The sequence below is a fragment of the Mauremys reevesii genome, linkage group 5 (genome assembly GCF_016161935.1).
Source record: "Mauremys reevesii isolate NIE-2019 linkage group 5, ASM1616193v1, whole genome shotgun sequence".
Lineage (NCBI taxonomy): Eukaryota > Metazoa > Chordata > Testudines > Geoemydidae > Mauremys > Mauremys reevesii.
Window position 1 is genome coordinate 21,017,812 of NC_052627.1, and position 18,820 is coordinate 21,036,631.

The 18,820-nt window shown below is 47.2% G+C and overlaps 2 protein-coding genes across 6 annotated transcripts in view; one reads left to right on the forward strand and one right to left on the reverse strand.

Moving 5' to 3' along the window:
* Nucleotides 1-1,709: 1,709 nt before the first annotated feature.
* LOC120406253 (17-beta-hydroxysteroid dehydrogenase 13-like) lies at nt 1,710-18,785 on the reverse strand. 4 transcript variants are annotated; one of them, XM_039540788.1, is made up of 8 exons: nt 18,768-18,785; nt 13,557-13,963; nt 8,081-8,188; nt 6,582-6,713; nt 6,289-6,395; nt 5,410-5,547; nt 5,002-5,118; nt 1,710-2,496 (listed from the first exon to the last, which is right to left on the reverse strand). In XM_039540788.1, exons 2-8 carry the CDS (start codon nt 13,764-13,766, stop codon nt 2,400-2,402), a joined length of 909 nt encoding a protein of 302 aa, XP_039396722.1. In that variant the 5' UTR covers nt 13,767-13,963; nt 18,768-18,785; the 3' UTR covers nt 1,710-2,399. The 4 variants fall into 4 exon arrangements, with proteins under 4 accessions (XP_039396722.1, XP_039396721.1, XP_039396720.1 ...); XM_039540787.1 differs by lacking the exon at nt 18,768-18,785 and adding an exon at nt 18,591-18,671; XM_039540786.1 differs by lacking the exon at nt 18,768-18,785 and adding an exon at nt 18,228-18,281.
* NUDT9 (nudix hydrolase 9) overlaps nt 18,532-18,820 on the forward strand; it is a 41,055-nt gene continuing 40,766 nt past the window's right edge. The window contains exon 1 of one of the 2 annotated variants that reach the window (XM_039540780.1): nt 18,532-18,668. The gene's annotated coding sequence lies outside the window, so the exon portion shown is untranslated. The other variant, XM_039540779.1, reaches the window with a different exon arrangement.

Consider the following 18,820-nt stretch of genomic DNA (forward strand, 5'->3'; position numbering starts at 1 on the left):
TTGCAGTTGACATGGGTTTCCTATCAAAACTTTTCTCTCCAGCTGGCCCTGTCATGGACTCTCATTCATTTCAGCATATGTTGCTCTAGCCACAAGCTAATGGTATTTCAAAAAATGCAGGTTCCATTTTATGACTCTGTAAATGCAACTTCTACTAGTTTTGATAATAAAAGAGGAGGAAAGGGAGGAAATAAGAGGATCACACTTGGTTGGAATTAGGTATGTTAATGAAATATGCAGCATAAGAAGAAGAAGGTGCATTTCTGCTTCCACCCTTCATCCAACAGAGAACTAGTTATTTTCACCTTTTGGCCATAGCCAGCTGAGAGAAGGGAAAGAGGTTGGTTATGACACTCCTCTACCTACATGGAAAAAATCAACACTAAAATATAGCTATAGATACCTGATTATATAATGTCCAACTATTGAAGCGAATCTACCTCTAATTGTTTCTCATCATTGCTGGCAGAAATGCCTTTTTAGTCTGCAAATTGTTTGTTTGTTTTAAAGAGAGAGAGAAATATTTTTAACACTACAACTTACAAATACCAGAACTTACAAATATGTTTTAATTTTATGTTGTGAGTTGTGAGGCTTGGGTCTTAGGAGTCAGATCCCAGGCAAAAACTCTGAGATTCAGAAGACCCAGATTCGATTCCCTGCTCTGCCACTGGCTCCCTGGGTGACTTTGGGCAACAATCAACTGTGTGGACTGAACTTCTGATATCTCAATCTAAAACCATGAACCTCAACCTCTGAAGCTTAAGGATTAAGTCCATAAAGTTCTTTGCTCCAACCAGTGGACTGAGACAAAGAGTCATGCTTTGACCATGTGAGTTACACCTGAATTATGATTTTTGTTTTAGCCAAGTGTTCGGCTCCATGCAAGATAAGATAAGATAATATAAGACAAAAATAAGAGTCTCTATCTACAAAAGCTAACAGTAAAACATCAAAATGTGTGTGGTCTGAAGCAGTACAGTACCAGATTTCTCATTTTTCCCCTCTACACAGGTGTGTGGCCGAAATCATTCATGAACTCAATGGCTGTTTGCAGGTGACTTCCTAGTTTGTGCTCAGGCAATTGATTCTTACTGAAATCTGATATGTAACAATCCTCTCCATCTGATGCAGAGAGGAATTCTGGTCTCACTGTAGCATCCTTTTGCCCAGCAGCTCCTTTGAGTTTCTCTACAGTTCTCAAGGAGACATGGAATACTGCTGAGACAATACTTCCTTCTTTTGATGGGAGAGGATGGAAGCAGAGAGGAAGAGGAGTAGATGGTGATAAGGAGTGGCAAGGGTACATGTACAGCATGGCTTTGTCACTTCTCCGCTGGACTACAGCAATGTGATAAACCAACCTGGGCATGAAGCCTTCCGTGCTTAGGAAACTCCAACTAACACAAAAAACTTCATTGCATCTCCTCAGCAACATAGGTTACTGTGAGCATATCAAACCTGTCCTTTGCTCTCTACACTGACTTCCCATATAATTTCAAATTAAGTCCATGGTCTCAGTTCTTATCTTCAAGGTGCTTCATGGCTTGATCCCAGGATATGTAGACAACTAGATTCCTCTGCACAATGGACCCCTCTACAATAAGGGTAAAGCTTGTCCATGCAGGAGACAGAACTTTCTTTGGGGCTGGTCTGAGACTGTGAAATGAACTCTCCCTGGAAGTAAGAACCACTGCAAACCTCACCGCTGTTTGCTCCAAGACCAAGGCACATTTATTTGACCTTACCTTCTCCAACATAAATATATAGCAATGTGTGCATAGTTTTAAAAAATATCCCCCCTTCCTCCAGCTAGAAAACCCACAACCCTCTCCCAAAACAAGACACTCCAGTACATGCGCTTCTCCCCCATGTGGCAGTCACGTTAGTCAATGCACGACTTAGGTGCTCAGATACTATGGTGATGAGTGTGGCATAAGAACCTTTACAGAATAGGTAGGATCACCATGACATCTGGGTGCCAACAAAATTAAGCAACATTCAGTCTGAAGGACTGCATTTTCCACCGCTCCTGCATAGTCTGTTGTCATGCACACATGGATTTGTGTATGTGTCTATTTTATTTATTTATTTAGATTTAGAATGATAAAAAGATTGCCACCTAAAGCTCTTGGCACCCTAACATATTCAGTTAATTACACAATACTAGCAAATCCCAGAAGCATTAAAATAATCATTGTAATAGGAACTCAGCCAGCCAGATACCTACAGAAATTCACTGATGCTCAGAGCAGTGTTTATCAAGTGTCGCTGTTGTGGGAAGGCAAGTGATGGGTCTTCCATTTTTTCTCTGAATGAATCAAAACATTGAATAATTGATCTGAACTCAAAACGTGACCCATCTGCAGCCTATGCGGTTTGAGGGGGAGGGTGATGACCTAATCACTTATGACCTTGTTTCTGTATCCAACAACTGCATCAAATTGAATATTCTGCAGCTTGTACACTGCTGCCACGGCATGCTCTGGAAGAATCCTGGAAGAGAGATTGAAACATTTAATTGAAATAATGATTAGAAACTTTAAAACTGTGTGCGATCATCTCCCCAGGATCCACGGAACTTCTGTTTGCTGGACTCCCTCCTGCTATAGGAAAGGGGGATAATGGGAAAGAGGAGATGCTGGCCTGGGGCCAGAGTGGGAGGGCCAGGGGGAGCTGAATGTATGCAAATAACTTCCCCCTTGTGGAGAATATGGCCAAAGAATTAAACAGCCCTAAAATATGTTATTCCTAGAGTGCAGCCCCATTCCACCACAATCTGCCTCCCTGTGTGGGGATTCCAAGGCCTGTGCAGCATTCTGTGGTGACATGGCTCCACTGCTGGAGGCGCAGGGATGCTCTTGTGCTTCTGCTGAAGGATTTGTATATTGGATGCCCTCTTTCTCCCACAGGGCAGCAAGCCCTCACACTCTGTGGTTATGATTTGGTGGCAGCTACGTGAAGAGTGTCAGGTGAAGTTTCCTCCCATGGGTTTTTGCATGTCCGGTTACTATTGGGTCCCAAGAAAATAACGTCAGTAATTTCATTTTGAAAAAATTCTCGATTTAGGTTATCTCAATGACTGTTAGTGGCTTTGGCGGGACCCTAAATCCTGAATTCTCAAGGCTTCAGAAACTTTGAGATTATGTGGGTCATTTTATAAGCCACCTCTGAAACTTATCTAATACTAACCTTTTCTGTACAGCTGCCAAAAGTTTGTAACTCTGTCTGTCCCCACCGCTGCATGCACATTTTAGCCATGTTAGCTCTCTTATTACTCAGTATAATGAGGGCTTTTAGCTCATAAATCTAAAATTGTAAAAATGAGCCAACAACCTAGTCCTTTTTGAAATGGGACTAATCACAGCACATTAATGAACTGTTAATGCACGTCAGCAGGGTCCACGTAGACAGTCTGCAGCAGGGTTGTGTCACACCCCAGTTTGCCTCCAACTTTGTTTCTGTGGACAAACCCTAACAAAAACTTAGGATTTATCAAATCAAATGTTTGTGGACACATGTAGCCAAAAATAACATCAGCGTAGCTAAGTCTCTCGGGAGTGTGAGAAATCTGCATTCGAGAGACATAGTTAAGCTGACCTAACCGTCAGGGTAGACAGCGCTAGGGTGATGGAAGAATTCTTCCGTCAATTTAGCTATCACCTCTTGGGGAGGTGGATTATCTACGCCGATGGGAGAACCTCTCCCCTCACTGTAATTGTCTACGCTGGAATGCTACAGCAGCAGCACAATGGCAGCTATTCTACTGTGGCATTTTAAAAGTAGACGTAGCCAAAGACTTTTTCTGTGGAGTGTGACATCAGTTTAAGGATCCTGTGCTCTACTGTCAGTGGTGTTTCATCGAACAGTGAAATAGTTAATTGGAAATGTTATTCTGAATAAGCTAATTTGACATGCAGTACCTGGTGCTGGATCTGCACTCTGGGGCAAATCTTGTAACTAGGTTGGGTGTTGGGCAGAAGTGAAAGGGGAGGTATAGGGGAGAAATCCTGCTTCTTTGGCTGTAGAGCAGTTTTGGAGCCGTTCCGAAGAAGCTACTTTAGCCTTTATGAGACTGATGGCCTGGAAGGTTGAAATGTTGGTCAGGAAGATTGTGACGCAGCAGGATCTTTGGCCTCACTTCTGACCTTCCCCCAAGATGCCCATGCCTCACGCTGTGCTCACTGAGGCAGAGTGAAGACACCATGCTCTACAGAAAGTGCATCTTCCTCTGCATATCCCCTAACACCTCTAACCACAAATCTGTCCCTCTGTGCACTTATAACCACGTTGGTTCCACTGCAAAAGGGGCCCCTCAGAGCCAGTGAGAAGGGGACTCAGCTAACCTTTTTTTGTGTACCATCACAGAGAGAGACACTGTCCTGACTTTGTGACAGTGCTATTGTTGTAGTGCTGGAGGAAGTCTTAAGTGGTCATTTTTCCATCTCCCCATGCTGAGGTAGGACCGTGTACACCTAGACCATTCATGACAGATGGCTGCCTAACCTGTTCCAATGATGGGGATTTCACAACCTCCTTTTGTAACCTATTCTACTATTTGACTAACCTTATAGTTTGAAAGCTTTCCATAATATCTAACCTAAGTCTCCCTTGCTGGAGATTAAGTTGACTATTTATTTCCCTACCCTCAGTGCACATGGAAAACAACTGATCACCCACCTCTTTAAGACAGCCCTTAGCATATCTGAAGACTACTATCTTGGTATATATTTTTTGTAAAACATTTTCTGGTGCAGATATTTGCTGTCACAGGAGGATAACAACTATCTGACATCAACATACTTATCAATGAAGATGGGGTGGGTTTCATTTTCTATTGATCACTTATCATTCAAGTGACTTACCACCCTGCTATACTTTCTTTTATTGATTTGGTTCCACTGTAGTAAAATGAGTGTTTCAAGATAAAAAAAAAATCTAGACAGTTGCACATTAAGAAGTAGTTATAACTAGAGTTTTTCTAATATTTCCTGTACTTACTTTTCCAATATTAGATGTATCTTCAGAAATGATGGAACAAAAATCATTTTCTGGTTGGTCAATATCCCCTCTAGCAGTTTATTTGCAACCTTCTCTGGCTCCAAAACTTTCATTAATCTGAAATGAAAGGCACATGTTAAAAGTAGTACTGAATATCATGGAATCATTAGGGTCAATAAATTTAAACTAGGATGCTTTAAATACTGATGAATCAAGATGGTACAAATATAACTACTAGGTGGGTTAACTGGCATTATGGAGCTGAGATACTATGTATTGATTATCTTCATTTTTACATAATTGAACAGAGCACCAGACCTGGAAATGAGTAAAGTGTAATATTCAGAAAAGACACTGATAAGGGCAGGTATTTGAGATTCCCACTGTTCAATGCTCTTCAAATCTTACCTTATACTTGGATTTTTGACAAAGCCAGTATTTACAAAAACAGGACAAAGGCATGATGTTTTTATTCCATCCTTTCCCAATGCAGAAAGTTCTTGTGTTAGGGCTTTATGAAATCCAACTGCAGCAAACTTGCTTGAACTGAAAGAGAATTACAAATGATCCGGCTGAAAAACAGTTCCCAATCCCAGTTACTTTTCACATAGGCAGAAAATTATCTGTCATGCAGCTCCACTGTCTATACAATCCATCAGTAGGCTTTCAAGTAGGATCAGCTGGTCCAGTAACGTCATCTTACCAAGTTTTCATTCTCAAGATTTCCTTCTCAAGAGGCAGTGTAGCCTAGTGGCTAGAGCACTGGACTGGGCGGCAGAGCTGCCACTGGCCTGCTAGGTGACCTTGGGCAAGTCATTTAACTCTCTGTGCCTCAATTTCCCATTGGCTGGAGAAAACCTGTTTATCAACCTCCCCTTGACGTGGCTGGTTTAAACACATTTTAGTTCTAATTTCAGCACATCTGCATAATCCTTTGTGTGTTGACTGCACATTCATTAGGCAAGAGTATTAATGATCAGTGAATTATTAGTTTTCCAGTGACATATCACATGAGACCTTTTAAATACAGATTATAACAATAGGGAGTTGGGGTACACTGAGCTGGTCAAAAGCCAGCTGAAATTCACTGCTAGATACCAGGGAGCCCCTTACCTTCTGGTACAGGGATGCTCTTAGGGTAATATTGTACATGAGCACTTACTTCTCCAAGAATCTCTTAGAACTGGAATAGTATCTTTGGTGTCGGTTGTAAGGACAGCCCTTGTTAGTCAGTAGGAAACAAAAATTTAAAAATGGCGAAGGAGATTAAAATTTAAAATCACATACCTGTAAGTCACCATGAAAGAAGCTGCCAAGTGACCAGCTGCTGAAGCAACAGTGACAATATGGCCATGGTTGTTGTTCATCATGGCTGGCAGAAATGCTTTTGCAGTCTTGAAAATAGTTAAAAAGAAAGAAAAAGTGTGTGTGACAGACAGCAACAGAGCAATCAAGAGAGAAATGTATTTTCTATGTAGGTCACTGTTTAGTGCATTTTAAAACTAAAGTATTTATTGTCTTTAAATAGTTAAAAATATATTTTATTAAACTTAACACATTGACACTCTAGTGACATTTACCCAGTAATGAGCGAGAATGTTGATCTCGAACATTTGTTGTATCTGATGGTCCTGAGTTGAGAGCAGATCGGCAGCTATAATCACTCCTGCATTATTTACCAAGATGGTAACATCTCCAATGTCTTTTTTCACCTTTTAAAAATTAAAGAATTTAAATACGTAGTTACATGCAGAGCTAGGAATTGTAGAGTTGACAGTGTTATACCAACTAGTTTAGTTCCTTTTAACTTTTGAACCTCAGCCTATTGTAGAACCTTGCTTTTTGCAGAGAAGAAAAATCACCAAAAGAATCAGGATTCATCAGAGGAAATTATGCAAATTCTAAGTCCACCCCAGGGAGCTTGTTGCAGATTTGGGGCTTCAGTATGAATCAATCTCCAGTATTAATTACAGAGCTCTAAAAAACTAGATTCAAAAGATGCTGAAAGTTACCCAACTTAGTTTAACTCATCTGTCGAATTATAGTACTTTTAATACAAAATTCTATGTTTAAGTGCCCATAGCATGTTTAGTACTGGACTAGATATTAAAAAAATGATGGTCCCTACTCCAAAGAGTGCACAAGGGGCAGATTCAGAAAAGGCATGATGTCGAAGAGGAAACATAAAGAAGAGCATTAGGATGGACATTTTCCTTTTTAATTATTGGTTAACTCCTCCTGCAGAAGTTGGTGGGAAAAGTGAGATTTTATTAATTATATGAATGAGGTGAATGTGGTCCTGTGATAAACAGGGGCCACATACCCCAAGGGGAGAACGGAAGGTTTAAACCTCCCAAATGATCAGTAGAATGCACACTGTATTATTGTACTATAAAAGCATATTATGAAAGCAGGTGACGCTCTGAACTTGATGGTCATTATGACATACATATCCAGACTAGGAGGTACACTGGGAAACTGTTCAGAGACAATATGGAACTTGTGTTAGGAAAGGGATATTATCTACTATGGAAGCGTAAAGCCTGAGGCTGTCTCCGTATGTTTAGTTTCCATGTAATTTGCATACATTTGTTCTCTCCTACGATTTCATCTTTGAATCTGTGTTTATTCTGTTAAATAAACATTTTGTTTATTTTCACCCCAAGCAGGCCCCTGGTGTCTAAACTGTGGAGTGTGCCAAAGTAAACTGGAATCTGGTTTCATGCCTCCAGAGGCAGAAGGGAAAAGTTTGAGTGTCTGGTAGTGAAGAAATTGGGGAGGATGGATCTCGGGGTACTTAGGACTGAAAGGGCTCTAGTGTCGCCCTGTAGGAGTAATTAGGCAGGCAGAAGCCAGCATGAGACCTTATGCTTGTGCACTGGCTACTGTTGTCAGAAATCTGAACCATAGCTGCACAGCACAGAGGCTCACAAAGTTACAAGGAAGGTGGTGATGGAACCCCTTACTGGTCTGGGGGATCACCAAAACATCACAGGTACCCCACGCTTCTGTTCCCCAATCTTCACTGAAGCTGTAGCATGCTTGGGTAATCTCTGGGACATGCACACTGCAGTCTTACCTTCTCTGCAGCACTGTAGATTTCCTCCCTTTTACTGCAATCCACCACAAACTCATGAGCTGTGGCCCCCAGCCTCCTGCACTCTGCAGCTGTTTCCTCAACGCCATGCTATAAATGAAAAAGGGGAAAATCACAGCTTCTCAGAGGTGCCTCGACTGGATCCTATTATTAGAGCACTAGTCGGTCCTCTAATTTTTCATACCCCTAAGCATTGTAGCTATGTAGACCTAAGTTTTAAATACAGATCAGGCCTAAAAGTTTGCATGACTGGGGTCGTATTTTTGTTGTTGTTGTTGTTAAATAGCTTTTTCTCTCCATTGATGCCATACTGCAATGGAAAACATTTTAAAAACAGGAAATATGGTTGAGGAACCATCAAAATTGTCTAAGGGCTCAGGGGCAGGTGTAGAACCTGAAAATACTTTAATTCCCCCCTTCCACCAAATTGACTAGATTTCAAGATCATGGTGCCCCATTAAAAGAAAAGGGAACAGACAGGCATGTTGATTACAATTCCATTTAAGTGAATATTTATGTGAACCACAGCATAAAGTCTTTTAAAGGAGCACAAAATCCTCATTCTACTTACACACAGCATACTAGTCAGTGGTCTGACTACCATTAGAGGCAAATGTGGATGTTGAGCACTTGTGAGAATGTGGATGTAAGCCAGGGTCTGAATGAACTCTCCCCTGCCATCTAGCCACGAACTGAGGGTAAAGACTTCAGGAGCATTGTGTCTCACCTATTCTGCCTAGGGGCTTGGCTACACTTACAAGTTGCAGCGCTGGGAGTTACAGCGCTGGTCATGCAGCTGTGTAGGGCCAGCGCTGGAGTGTGGCCACACTTGCAGCACTTTCCAGCGCTGTATTGAGAGGTGCATTGTGGGCAGCTATCCCACAGAGCACCTCGTCCCATTTTGGCGCTGAGTATTGTGGGAAGGGGAAGGAAGTGTGCGGGTCATTCCGCTTCCTGTTTGCCAGCGCCCCGTGGTGCATCGCTTCACATCCCAGCATTCACTCTTTCCGGCAGCGTTTGGCGCCATTGTGAGTGTCTTTCTGTTTTACTCTCTGTGTGAATCGCAATTTCTGTGGCAAATGGAGCCCGAGCTGCTGAGGACTGTGCTGATGAGTGTCGCCAGCACAACACGTTTGGCAGTCGAGCTATTCCTTCAGCTCCAAAGTGACAGTGAGGAGTCTGACGATGATATCGATATCGATTCTCCTGCCGCGTGTGACACCAAAGTGCTTGTGGCATTCACAGAAATGCTCAGCACCGTTGAACGCCGCTTTTGGGCTCGGGAAACAAGCACTGAGTGGTGGGATCACATCGTCATGGAAGTCTGGGATGACGAGCAGTGGCTGCAGAACTTTCGTATGAGAAAAGCCACTTTCATGGGACTGTGTGCTGAGCTCGCCCCCACTCTGTGGCGCAAGGACACAAGATTGAGAGCTGCCCTGATGGTGGAAAAGCGGGTGGCTATTGCAATCTGGAAGCTGGCAACTCCAGACAGCTACCGGTCGGTCGGGAACCAGTTTGGTGTGGGAAAGTCGACCGTGGGAATCGTTTTGATGCAAGTTTGCAAGGCAATTAATCGCATCCTGCTAAGAAAGACCGTGACTCTGGGGAGCATGCAGGACATTGTGGATGGCTTTGCACAAATGGGTTTCCCTAACTGTGGAGGGGCGATAGATGGGACGCATATTCCTATTCTGCCCCCCCCCCCACCTGGCATCAGAGTACGTTAATCGTAAGGGGTATTTCTCTATGGTTCTCCAGGCGCTTGTGGATCACCACGGGCGTTTCATTGACATTTACACAGGCTGGCCTGGAAAGGTGCATGATGCACGCATCTTTCGGAACAGTGGCCTGTTCAGGAAGATGCAGGCAGGGACTTTTTTCCCAGACAGGAAGATCACAGTAGGGGATGTCGAAATGCCCACTGTGATCCTTGGAGACCCCGCGTACCCGTTACTGCCTTGGCTCATGAAACCCTATACAGGGAAGCTTGACAGGAGCAAGGACCGGTTCAACTACAGGCTGAGCCGGTGCAGAATGACTGTGGAGTGTGCTTTTGGGCGTTTAAAAGCCCGCTGGAGATGTCTGTATGGGAAGCTAGACTTGGGGGAAAGCAGCATCCCCGCGATTATATGCGCTTGCTGTACCCTCCATAATATTTGTGAAGGGAAGGGTGAAACATTCAGTCAGGCATGGACCACTGAGGTTCAAGTCCTGGAGGCTGAATATGCACAGCCAGAGAGCAGGGCTAATAGAGAGGCCCAGCACAGGGCTACAAGGATTAGGGATGCCTTGAGGGAAGAATTTGAGGCTGAAAGCCAACAGTAATGTTTGCTGCCTTGCATGGGAGTGAATTGCACTGCTTACACTGTTATTCTATTATCCATAATAATAATATGATTTGCAGTGCCTCTTTCTTTACTGGGCTAAGGTATCTTTCACTATCTGCTATAATAAAGACTGTTTTCAAAGCCAAGAATTGTTTTATTGAAAAGAAAAAAACTTCCTTGACAGACAGACAGACAGACAACATTTCATGAACACAAGAGGGCAGGGGTGTGGGTTGGTGAACTGTACAGTCACAAGTTTGCATATGTCCTGTCTGGAGTGCTGTTTAATGAATCCTGCACTTCAGGGTGCATATACTGCATGGTGATGGGGGTTGAGTGCAGAGGGTAAGGGTGGTGGTAGGTATCAGGGCTGGTTGGTGAACGTACAGGTGTTGGAGGCAGCTGGTGGTGGTAAGAACCTGAATGCTGGGGAAAGGCGGTTTGAGCTGACATTGGGGCACAAGGCAAAAAGGACGGGGCGGGTGGGGGAGTAGCACGGTAGTGCTCTGCTTGCATGGCAACGAGTGACTCTATAGAGTCCGCTTGGCGCGACAGGATGCTTAGCAGCCGCTCCGTGCTTTTCCTCTTGGCCACTGCATTTCTCTTGCGGATCCTGCTTTCCTTCTCTCTCCACTCCTTCAAGTCTTTACTCTCTCGAGCAGAGTGATGAAGAACAGTTTTCAGCATGTCCTCTTTGCTCTTTCGGGGATTTTTTCTCAAATTTTGAAGCCTCTGTGATGTTGAACATCTGGGCAGTCCAGTAGTCAAGGTCACTGTAGAAACACAGAAATGACAACATTTAACACGGGCAGCATTGTATCCACTATCTCCAGACATGAATTGTTACACTGAGGGAGTTCTCACTTTAGCATTCTTTTCCCCACACGCATAACACAACAGAAGCCACGAAATGGTGAGTGAGGGGTGCTTATATAGGGAGAAGTGGGGCTTGAGTGATAGAGGGGAGCTGGTTGCTTCGGGTAATCTGGAGTGCTAGAGGGGTTGAGTGAAGATGCAGCTGCAGGGGTGATCTTATCTCCCTATCTCTTCACTAAAGAGTCTCCCAACATTTTTCACAGGAGTTAATCCTGGAAGATGTCTCCCTGCTGCGAGTCACTAGGGAACAGCGGGAGGCTCTTTTAGAGCAATGTGGATTCCGCCCGGGACCCTATGCGGCTTGCCTGTGTTCAGAAATGGTCCCCCCACCACTGGCAGCACAGTGGCGCGGACGCGTCACCGTCACTGGGACAAGGGACACAGTGGCTCTGCCTATAAACCTGCGCAGGCATATTGCCCACGCTCTGGATGAAACTTTTGCTGAGATAACTGAAGCAGATTACCGCGACGTGATAGGCCACATCAACGGGCTATTCCACAACTAGAGGCTGGCATGCATGCAGCCATAACCCCCCTTCCTCTCCAGAAACATTTCCACCCAGAAAATAAAAGCCGCTTACCGGTAACCCACTCCTCTGCTTGTCCTTCTGCAACTGCTGGCTGCTGCGATTGGGTACTTTCCTCCTGGCTTGAGAAGAGCTCCTGGCTGCATGCCCACTCTGGGGTGTCTTCCCCCATCCCAGTAGCTTCACTCGCGGTTTCCTTCTCCCCCCCCCCCCCGCCGCCTCCGGTCCCCCAGCCTGCTCAGAAGTGTACATCGTTATCCTGGGATTGGCAGTGGGGTCACCCCCAAGTATCTCGTCCATCTCCCTGTAAAAACGGCAGGTCGTGGGGGCAGCTCCGGATCGGCGATTCCCCTCGCGGGCTTTGTAATAGGCACTCCGCAGCTCTTTAACTTTCACCCTGCATTGTAGTGCGTCCCGAGCATGGCCCTTGATATCTGCTCAAAGATATCGTAATTCCTACGGCCGGAGCGCAGCTGTGCCTGCACAGATTCCTCACCCCAAACACTGATGAGGTCCATCAGCTCGCCATTGCTCCATGCTGGGGCTCGTTTGCCACGTGGAGGCATGGTCACCTGGAAAGATTAACTGATTGCACTCCACACCTGGCTGCAGCAAACAGGAAGGAGATTTTTAAAATTCCCGGGGCATTTAAAGGGCGGGTCACCTGAGGCAAGAGCAGTAGAGTGCAAACTGATGAGCAGAGTGGCTGAACAGGAATTCTGGGATACCTCCTTATTCCCTGGAGGATAATTAAAGCGCTGGTGAGTATCCACACCTGCTGAGCAGCACTGGATCACCAGCGCTGCACTCCTTATACCCCTGCCGGGATGGGTTTTCAGCCAGCGCTGCAACCAGGGAGTTGCAGCGCTGGTTGTGCCCTGCAAGTGTGGACGGGGTGTAATTGCAGCGCTGGAAAGCCTCCACCAGCGCTGCAACTTGTAAGTGTAGCCAAGCCCTAGGTGTTCAGCAGACAGAACTGCTTTGCCAAAGTGATCAATTTTGGCTTTTTTGGGTTAAAATTCCCTTTAGTAGTCAAGTGGCAGAACCTTAGAACATGGCATCCCAGAGGTGCCAAGAGTGACAGAGATAACAACAGTAGCAAGCAGCAAGTGGTGGCAGATATAGCAGCAATAGCAAGCAGTGGAAGAGGCAGCAGCAAGCGGCCAGCAATGGCAGTAATTGCTGGCAGCGGCAGAGGCATTGCTCATCCATTTTCTGGTGTGGGAGATAAACCAACCCAAATGCAAACCTGGATTCTGGGGAATGTTACTGACCTCGGACAACGAATGCAAGTGGGGGGAAAGGACTAAAGTGTGTTAAAGGAGCACTCATTTGTGAGACAGTCACACTGCAAGGTGGGAAACTGAGGCAAAGGACGCTGCCCAATGTACTGTGTGGCAGGTGTTTGCTTATGGTTAAGATTTTGTCACTGTTATTTTTACTAAAAATAACCGACAGGTTGTGGGCAATAAACAAAAAATCATGGAAGCCTGTGACCTGTGATTTTTAGTAAAAATAATGGGGAGGCTGACAGGGGATGACTGAAGGCTAAGCCTTGTTAAGAGAGTCCCCTAGGTACTGAGCCCATCCTTTATTGCTGCCAACACTACCAGGCAGAAGAGTTACATGTATAGTATATAGATACGTTTTAATCTAACCTCCTCTTTCTGATAAGACAATAATTTCAGGGTGGGGTAGTACTGGAGATAAAGTTTACTGTGTTACCTTATTGATGTCCCATAGAACCAATCTGCTTTGTCGATTGGCAAATTCATAGGCTGTAGCTCTCCCAATTCCATGCCCAGCACCGGTAATGAGAACAAGCTCTCCACTGACAGACTTCCTCTTCACAGGAATGAAAAGCTTCACAAAAGCCTCTATGTACGCGTAAATTATTATAGGTAAAAGCAACAAAAACTCCATAAAGAGATTCATTTTTCTACAGACTTTCAGTACTTTGATTGACACTTGGTAACTATTTAAAACACTGTACGTTATTTATTTTTCAGAGACCAGGAAGCGCTCCTCCAGTGGCTGGAAAAATTGCTGTTGATGTGCATGTGACACTGAGAAAAGTTGTCTTCTGTATCTGTAAAATTAACTACCTCACTGCCAAATCAATGACATTCAACCTGTTCAACAAGAGACAGATAATTAGGACAGGGCTGAAACCTGCCTGGAATCTAACAAATAAGATTGTCTTTATTTTAATGTGTCTGCTAATGTATGACCTTGTGGGATTCAGATTAATAGATTATGAAGCCTGAAAGGACCACAGTGATCATCTAGTCTGCCCTCCTGTATAACACAGGGCATAAAACTATCTCAGAATTAACTGTTTACACCAGAGCATATCTTTTAGAAAACCATCCAATCTTGATTTTAAAATTTCCAATGATGGTGAATCCACTACAGCCCCTTATAAATTTTCCAGTGGTTAATTCCCTTACTGTTAAATATGATTTTGAGTTTTAATTTGTCTAGCTTCAGCTTTCAGCCATTGGATCTTGTTATAACTTTATCTGCTAGACTGAAGATCCATCTATTATCAAATTTCTGTTCCCCATCTAGGTACTTACAGACTTTGATTGTCACCTGTAACCTTTTCTTTAAGCAAAATAGCATGCCCTTCTTGAGTCTCTCTCTGTAAGACATGTTTTCTAATCCTGTAATCATTCTTGTGGCTGTTCCCTGAAATCTCTTTATCAACATCCTTCTTGAATTGTGGAATCAGAATTGAGTCCTGTATTGGCTGTTCCATTATTTTGCTGGAGATCAGTGACTGGCTGATAGGCCTTTAACTCCCCAGATAATTTAGGAATCTTCAATTATTTATTTTCAGGGTAGATGGCAATAGTACATTGCATCATAATGTGATCATTCAGTGTCTCAACATGAAAGCAAAAAATTTTGCAATGGAATTTTTTTTTTGGTTTTCAGGCTAAATACAAATATAAGGGACTCTTAAAGGGGGAAGTAGAAGTCTGTGTATGCTGTTGAGTTATGAGAGTCTCAAATATATCCAGGTATTACCAACCTCAAGTGTTCAAAAATCATGAGTCAGACCCTTCAAAATCATGAGATTGTCTTAAAAATTATGAAATTGTAAATAATACACCTGAGGTTCCTTTTTCTTTGCCTTTTGAGCCTTTAAGCTGCAACTCAGTTATGTTTTCAAGTAAAACTATTTCCCCAGGTTTATTCCCCTCTTCCCCCCACCCACACTGTTCCTCACAACTTCTTGTCAACTGCTGCAAATGGACCATTTTGATTACTACAAAAAGTTTTTTTTCTCTCCTGCTGGTAATAGCTCACCTTAACTGATCGCTTTCGTTAGTGTATGGTAACACCCATTGTTTCATGTTCTCTGTGTGTATATATCTATATATCTTTCTACTGTATTTTCCACTGCATGCATCCCATGAAGTGGGCTGTAGCCCATGAAAGCTTATGCACAAATAAATTTGTTAGTCTCTAAGGTGCCACAAGTACTACTAAACTTTTCTCTGCAACCACAAGAGCCAGAAACTTACTCTTTCATAAATTACAGTATTTACTTTTTGTTTTACCATAACATCTACAAAGACTAGTCATGGACCAGGACTCCATTGCGCTAGGCGATATCCAAATTCAAGGTTGGATTCTCAGGCAACCCCCTGATTTCAGAAAATGTCGCTTTTAAGAGAAAATGCCAAATATATAAATCCAATAAACCAAATGCTGTGAAACTGAGATATAATCAGGAGAGTTGGCAGCACTTTATGAAAAAGGTTGAGAACCTCCTGACCACTCTCCCACGGGATATGTAGGCTTCCAAAGGAGATTGTGGATCCCTGTCGGGGAAGGTTTTTAAGGACAGGTTAGACACACACGTGTCAGGGATGATCTAGGTTTACATGGTTCTGCTTCAGCACAGCTGGATGGACTGGATGGCTGCTTGAGGTCCCTTCCAGCCCTATATTTCTATGCTCCATGCTGCAATTTGGGGTGCAACTGTGTCAGGTGCTCACACGTGCTTTAATCCAGCCTGCACTTGTACCGAGGACAGCAAAGGCATGGCAGGTTCAGCGTGGGCTCGCTGTCCAGCGCAAGGCCACAGGGCAGGAGTAGCGATGCTGAACCTGCCATGCCTTCGCACCCTGCTAGCCCTGGTACCCATGCAGATGCACCCACCCCTGGGCATCTGTTTTTTGACCTGGCTGTTAAAAGTCCAGTTGGCAGTGCAGCAGGGGCCTAGTGCTGCCTCCGCAGCTCCCATTGGGCCGGAACCGCGAGGGCAGCATGTGGAGCCTCCCTGGCCACCCATGCGCCTAGAGGCTGCACTGTAGGGACCTGGCAGCTGCTTCCTTGGAGCCATGGTAAGCGCCGCTGGGACCCCGCACATCTTCCTGCATCACAACCCCCTGTATCAGCCTGGAGTCCCCTCCAGCACCCAAAATCCCTCCTGTACCTTGCACCCCCCCAACACGCTACCCCAGCCCTGAGCCCCCTCCTGCACCTCAAATCCCTCATCCCGGGCCCCACCCCAAAGCCCACACTCCCACCTGGATCCCTCACCTGAACCCCCTGCCCCAAACTCCCTCCTTCACCCCAACCCCCTCATCCCCAGCCACACCCCCTCCCGCACTTCAAACCTCTCAGCCGCACCCCAAACCCTGCATCCCCAGCCCCATCCCAGTGACCTCACCTCCGCCTGGATCCCTCACCTGAACCCCGTCTGCCCCAGCCTGGAACCCCCTCCTTTGCCCCAAACCCCGCCCCCACCCGAGTCTGCACCCCCAGGCAGAGTGACCCCCCCGCACCCCAGCCTGGAGCCCTCGCCCGCACCTGAAACCCCTCATCTCCAGCCCCACCTGGCGCCTGCACCCCCAGCAAGAGCCCTCACCCCCCTCGGAGGTGCCGGTGGGGGAGAGCGAGCGACAGAGGGAGGGGGATGCAGTGAGTGGGGGCAGGGCCTTAGCGAAGAGGGGGTCAGGGGGGTGTTCAATTTTCTGTGATTAAACGGTTGGCAACCCTATTGCTGAGCCGCCCCGGCCGGGGCCCACACGTGCCCCATGGCAGAGATGGGCGCGCGCTGGCCCTGGCGCACAGCACCCCCCAGCGTCTGCACAGGGTGGATCACACACAGCGGGGACTATTTTTCTCTCAATCTCGGCGGCACAAACCAGTGATGAGCTGCCAAAATCTTAACAACGGGTTCCCTATAAAAAGTTCTGATTTAACAACGGGTTCCCTATAAAAAGTTCTGATTTAAGGGATGTGCGACAGCATGTATTTTTTTGTACCAATAGGGTTACCATACGTCCATATTTTCCCAGGAGGTGATTAAGAACCGAAAAGCCTGACATGTCCAGGAAAATACAGATGTATTTTAACCCTACCTAAAGTTCTTTTTTAAAAAGATGGGGCTGAACTAGAAATGAGCTCCGTTTCACATGTGTGGGTGGTGATCAGGGACTGTCTCAATTTTTGGGTCTTTTTCTTATATAGGCTCCTATTACCCCTCACCCCCGTCCCGATTTTTCACACTTGCTGTCTGGTCACCCTAGGATGTGCACATGTGTGGGTCCCAGCTGCTCCCTGCCCCCCCCCCCCCTCATTGAAGCAGGTGTGCAGGGTTACTGCCCTGGGAACTGCAGGGCACCAGTGGATGTGGGGCTGGCTGCAGATAGGGGCGTGGGGCAGGGCTAGCTGGAGGCAGGGAGTGACACGGGCTGGCTGTGGGCAGGTGATGCAGACGGGCGGGCTGCGGGCAGGGGGTGGCTGCGGGCAGGGGTGGCAGGCGGGCTGCGGGCAGGGGTGGCAGGGGGCTGCGGGCAGGGGTGGCTGTGGCAGGGGCTACAGGCAGAGGCTGGCTGCGGGCAGAGGCTGGCTGCGGGCAGGGGGCGGGGCAGAGAGCGGCTGTGGGCAGGGGGTGGCTGCGGGTGGCTGGGGCAGGGGTGGCTGGGGGCAGAGGGCGGCTGGGGCAGGGGTGGCTGCGGTGGCTGTGGGCAGGGGTGGGGCAGGGGCGGGGCAGGGGCAGGGGCTGGCTGTGAGCAGGGGGGTGGCTGAGGGTGGCTGTGGCAAGGGCTGGCTGCAGGCAGAGGGCGGCTGGGGGCAGGGGCTGGCTGGGGGCAGGGGCTGGCTGGGGCTGGCTGGGGGCAGGGGCTGGCTGGGGCTGGCTGGGGGCAGGGGCTGGCAGGGGCTGGCTGGGGGCAGAGGGCGGCTGCGGGCAGGGGCTGGCTGGGGTGGCTGTGGCAGGGGTGGGGCTGGGGCTGGTTGGGGCGGCTGGGGCAGGGGCTGGCTGGGGCAGGGGTGGCTGGGGGCGGGGCTGTGGGTAGCTGCGGGCAGGGGGGTGGCTGTGGCAGGGAAGGCGGGGGAGGGGCTGGGAGCAGCAGGACGCAGCCGGGGACTCACCAGGCAGCAGCAGGAGCCCCAGGGCCAGAGGTCCAAAGAGCAGGAGCAGCAACAGGGCCAGGAGGCAGCTCGTGGCTCTCGCAGCACAGCGCGGCGCCCCCCGGCGGCCGGGAGGAGGAATTACAGGCTTCCCAGTCGGAGCCCATCAGAGCTTCCCTCGCAGGGAAGCTAGTTAACAAGCGGTTCTAAAACCGCTTCTAAATTTAACAAGGGGTTGGCCCGAACCGGTGCGAACCGGCTCCAGCTCATCCCTGGCCACCCCCCCTGCCTAGAACGGAGTCAGAGAGCTCGCGGAGGGATCTCTGCTGCGAGGCTCCATCAGGCCAGGCCTGAGAAGCCGTGAACGCGTGCGCCTCTCCCTACCGATGCGCAGAGCGCAGCCAATAGGAAGGGGCATTCGCTACTCGGGCGGTGGGACTGGGAGGAGTCAAGCGCCGTCAGGTAGGGAGCCGGCAGCGCGTCACAGCGGCTCGCGCGATAGGTGCAGACGCGAGCGCTACGGGAAGCGCGAAGGTCAGGAGCAAAGCAGCTGACTGTTACCCGCCCGCTTCCGGATGTGGGGCTGTTCTCCAGCCAGAGCGAAGCGGGTGAGC

Bases quoted from the DNA above. Each gene is read 5' to 3' on its own strand.
- LOC120406253 (XM_039540788.1), bottom strand. From the start codon at position 13,766: ATGAATCTCTTTATGGAGTTTTTGTTGCTTTTACCTATAATAATTTAC. The intron at 5,119-5,409 runs GTAAGATTTGAA...CTTTCATTTCAG, and splicing joins GTCAAAAATCCAAGTATAAG to ATTAATGAAAGTTTTGGAGC. The intron at 2,497-5,001 runs GTAAGTACAGGA...TCTCTCTTCCAG, and splicing joins ATACATCTAATATTGGAAAA to GATTCTTCCAGAGCATGCCG.